At 39.0% G+C, this 2,883-nt stretch overlaps 1 protein-coding gene across 1 annotated transcript; it reads right to left on the bottom strand.

Annotated features, from left to right (window-relative positions):
• Positions 1-591: 591 nt before the first annotated feature.
• LOC141842221 (GATA transcription factor 17-like) lies at positions 592-1,919 on the bottom strand. Its single transcript, XM_074730445.1, has 3 exons — positions 1,731-1,919; positions 1,137-1,565; positions 592-1,056 (listed from the first exon to the last, which is right to left on the bottom strand). Exons 1-3 carry the CDS (start codon positions 1,866-1,868, stop codon positions 679-681), a joined length of 945 nt encoding a protein of 314 aa, XP_074586546.1. The 5' UTR covers positions 1,869-1,919; the 3' UTR covers positions 592-678.
• Positions 1,920-2,883: the final 964 nt, after the last annotated feature.

Consider the following 2,883-nt stretch of genomic DNA (forward strand, 5'->3'; position numbering starts at 1 on the left):
ATAACTTAACCAGCTGCTTTTCTCCATTATTACCTCTGTACGATTATTTGATAGGTCCACTTTATATTTCAACATTTTTCTTTTTTGTTATTCTGATTATATATTTCTATATTAACATCTTAACTAAGATGTAAAAAAGATCACTGGTCAGAAAAGAAAGAAATAAAGGTACCTGAATCAGTGAGTGAAGGCTTTTCCAGTACTGCATGCATGCATAACAACAAATATGTAGTGTGTCCTTGTTTATGCCATTTGTAGCTTTCCAGTATGTTTAATCAGCAATGCTGATTGATAATTAAATTTTGCAATTACATAAAGATCCAGTGATCAGCTCAGTAACATCGAATGGTCTTCCATGTAATTTTTCTAGATCTAGCTAGGCTTAATTAGGATAACATATATTTAGCTATAAAGTAAATATTAGATTATATATATAATCTACAAGTGCAAAAGTGAAAACATATCATGCATGCATATATGCCAAATTTAGAACTATAATGAAAGAGCAAATATCTACAAGTGCAAAATGACCTCAAGAAACTTCCTCGATAACAGCAAAACAGTGCATTAGCAGTACGTACCCGCAAAAACTTTATTCATTCCATAGATTTATTCCTCTTAGCAAATTAACACACTTGCTCAAACAAATTTAAAGTAGAGTTTAAAGGAACACCTTGATCAACTGCGAATAATGCCACATGATAAGGCCATCAACAATATTGCTGCATCTCTCTCCTCTCGCGGGAAGACCTTTTGGAGCACTGTGGAACTGCTATTATGTTCGTCGGAGGCTAACAGTGTTGCATCTTCGAAGCGAATCTTTTCGGGAGGAGGAGGAGGAGGAGGAGGAGCAGTACCAATGTTCATCTTGCACCGCTTCTTGAATGGGAGATCAGTTCGATCAATACCTAATTTCTTTTCTCTCCTTATTTTGTTTGTTATCGTCGCCGTGGCATGGCCGCCGCCGCCATCATTGGGCATTCCTACTCCGTTTAGTGCTGTCGCCATTGCCCGCCTCGCTTTCCTCTGACGTATACCGCACGCGTTACATAGGGACTGTACCACGCACCATAGTTTCAAAAACTCTGTGTGATTTGATCAATTGGGGGAGAAAGTTATACTATTTTGTGTAATACCTTGGGGCCGCAAGGTCCACTTCTCCATAGCGGAGTCTTGGTGGTGTTACAGTCGCTGCAAACTCTGATGATATCGCTGGACAAGATTGAATTGCCGCTGTTGTCGTTGTTGTTCTTACAAGTAATATTCTTGAGAGGAAAGCCTCCATCAGCTTGGATCTCCTCTTGACTGCTACTCGGTTTGGGTTTGCTCACTATCATATGAGTCGAATACTTCATCTTGCGCATAAGCCGCATCTTGGAGGGCATCCAATTGCTCTCCCTAATGCCCAACTCTTCCGCTTCTTCTTTCTTTTCTCGCTTAAAGCTACTAAACGGATCGCAAGGAGAAAGTTTGAGATCATCGCGGTGGCTCTTGTTTGCCGGATCAGATGCAATCAAGCTGTGATCGTCGCAGTTTGATCCAGCCATGAACAAGATCTCTTTGTGCTACACGCGCACACACACACACACAAACCAAAACAAAAAACGAAGAAAAAACAATTAGATACACCTATAAATTAAAGACAAAATATGGTTGCACTAACTGTTGGATCAAAAGAGAGGACTGGGAGGAAGAAACATGATATTAAGGTGCTTAATATAAATAATTACCTCATGTTGCTGGTGATGAGAAAAAGTTATGCAATTGTAATCTGATGTATGGTAAAGAGTAGTCAATAGGTGGTTTGGGACGCGCAGATCATGTTCTTCCTCCTCTATGGAAGCTTGGTTGAGATCAAATGAAGACATGGAGATCAGATAGGGGATGGGGGAGAGAGCTAGTGATCAGGATAGGCTAAGTCCGGCTTCGGAATGGAAGAGAGAATGTGTACGAGATGCTGATCTGATGGTATATGATGATGGCGAGTGATGAGTGGGCAGTGGGTATAAGGACACAAATTTCTCATACAGTGAGTGAAGGGACCAGACAAAAAAAACCAATTGTATGGTAAACAATTTTTATTTTAAAACGATAATTAGTAATATTGCCAAAGTATATATCTCTCAAAGGATTCACGTGACTTACATTACCTTGGCACTTTCATGGATACATATAGAATTGGGGCGGAAGTACAACCACCCTTAATACAACGAAGGGGCAGTATTTTAATTTATAAATTTCCCTTTTATATACTTAATTAATAAATATAATTTCTATATACTAAATTATTTAGTTCTAGCTATAATTAGATAAAATCTATCCGACCCTAAACTTGCAAAGTTTGAGCTCGGTATCTATGATACATATAAAATCTAGATTTGATTGGACTTGTGGAAACTTAAAAAAAAAAAAAGGAATGGGAATGGAGGAGGTTGCAAGGTGGATATAGTGGATGATCGATGACTAACATAACATTCTCAGTTGGTGCACGGAGGAGGCAGTGTCTAGGAATTAAATGCATAGATGAGGCATATGATATCTGAGACTGGGCCTGCAGGTTAAAGAGGGAGGAGATTGATCATGTGGGGGTGCGTGTAGGGGCCCCTACGAGGCCACTATTTGCCAAAGGGCATTAAATGTGAGGGACAGGGAGCTTGGAACCGCCTTCTGACTCTACTTGGCTCATCGTTCTTGAACATAATTGTCAGTTTCTCATTTATTTCTAATAAAAAATAAACTTAGCCATTAGATATATAGTTATTTATGAATTATTATGTTTAAAAATTCACTCCCCTTTAAACAGGGAATTCTCCCTGATAATATCGCCAAGCAAGTCAGAGGACTCGCACTATTAGATCAATGATTGAGTGGATGATTGAAAAA

The sequence above is a fragment of the Curcuma longa genome, chromosome 11, assembly GCF_044706935.1.
Source record: "Curcuma longa cultivar G26 ecotype Majalengka, Jawa Barat chromosome 11, ITB_CL_G26_1.1, whole genome shotgun sequence".
In the NCBI taxonomy this organism is placed as follows: domain Eukaryota; kingdom Viridiplantae; phylum Streptophyta; class Magnoliopsida; order Zingiberales; family Zingiberaceae; genus Curcuma; species Curcuma longa.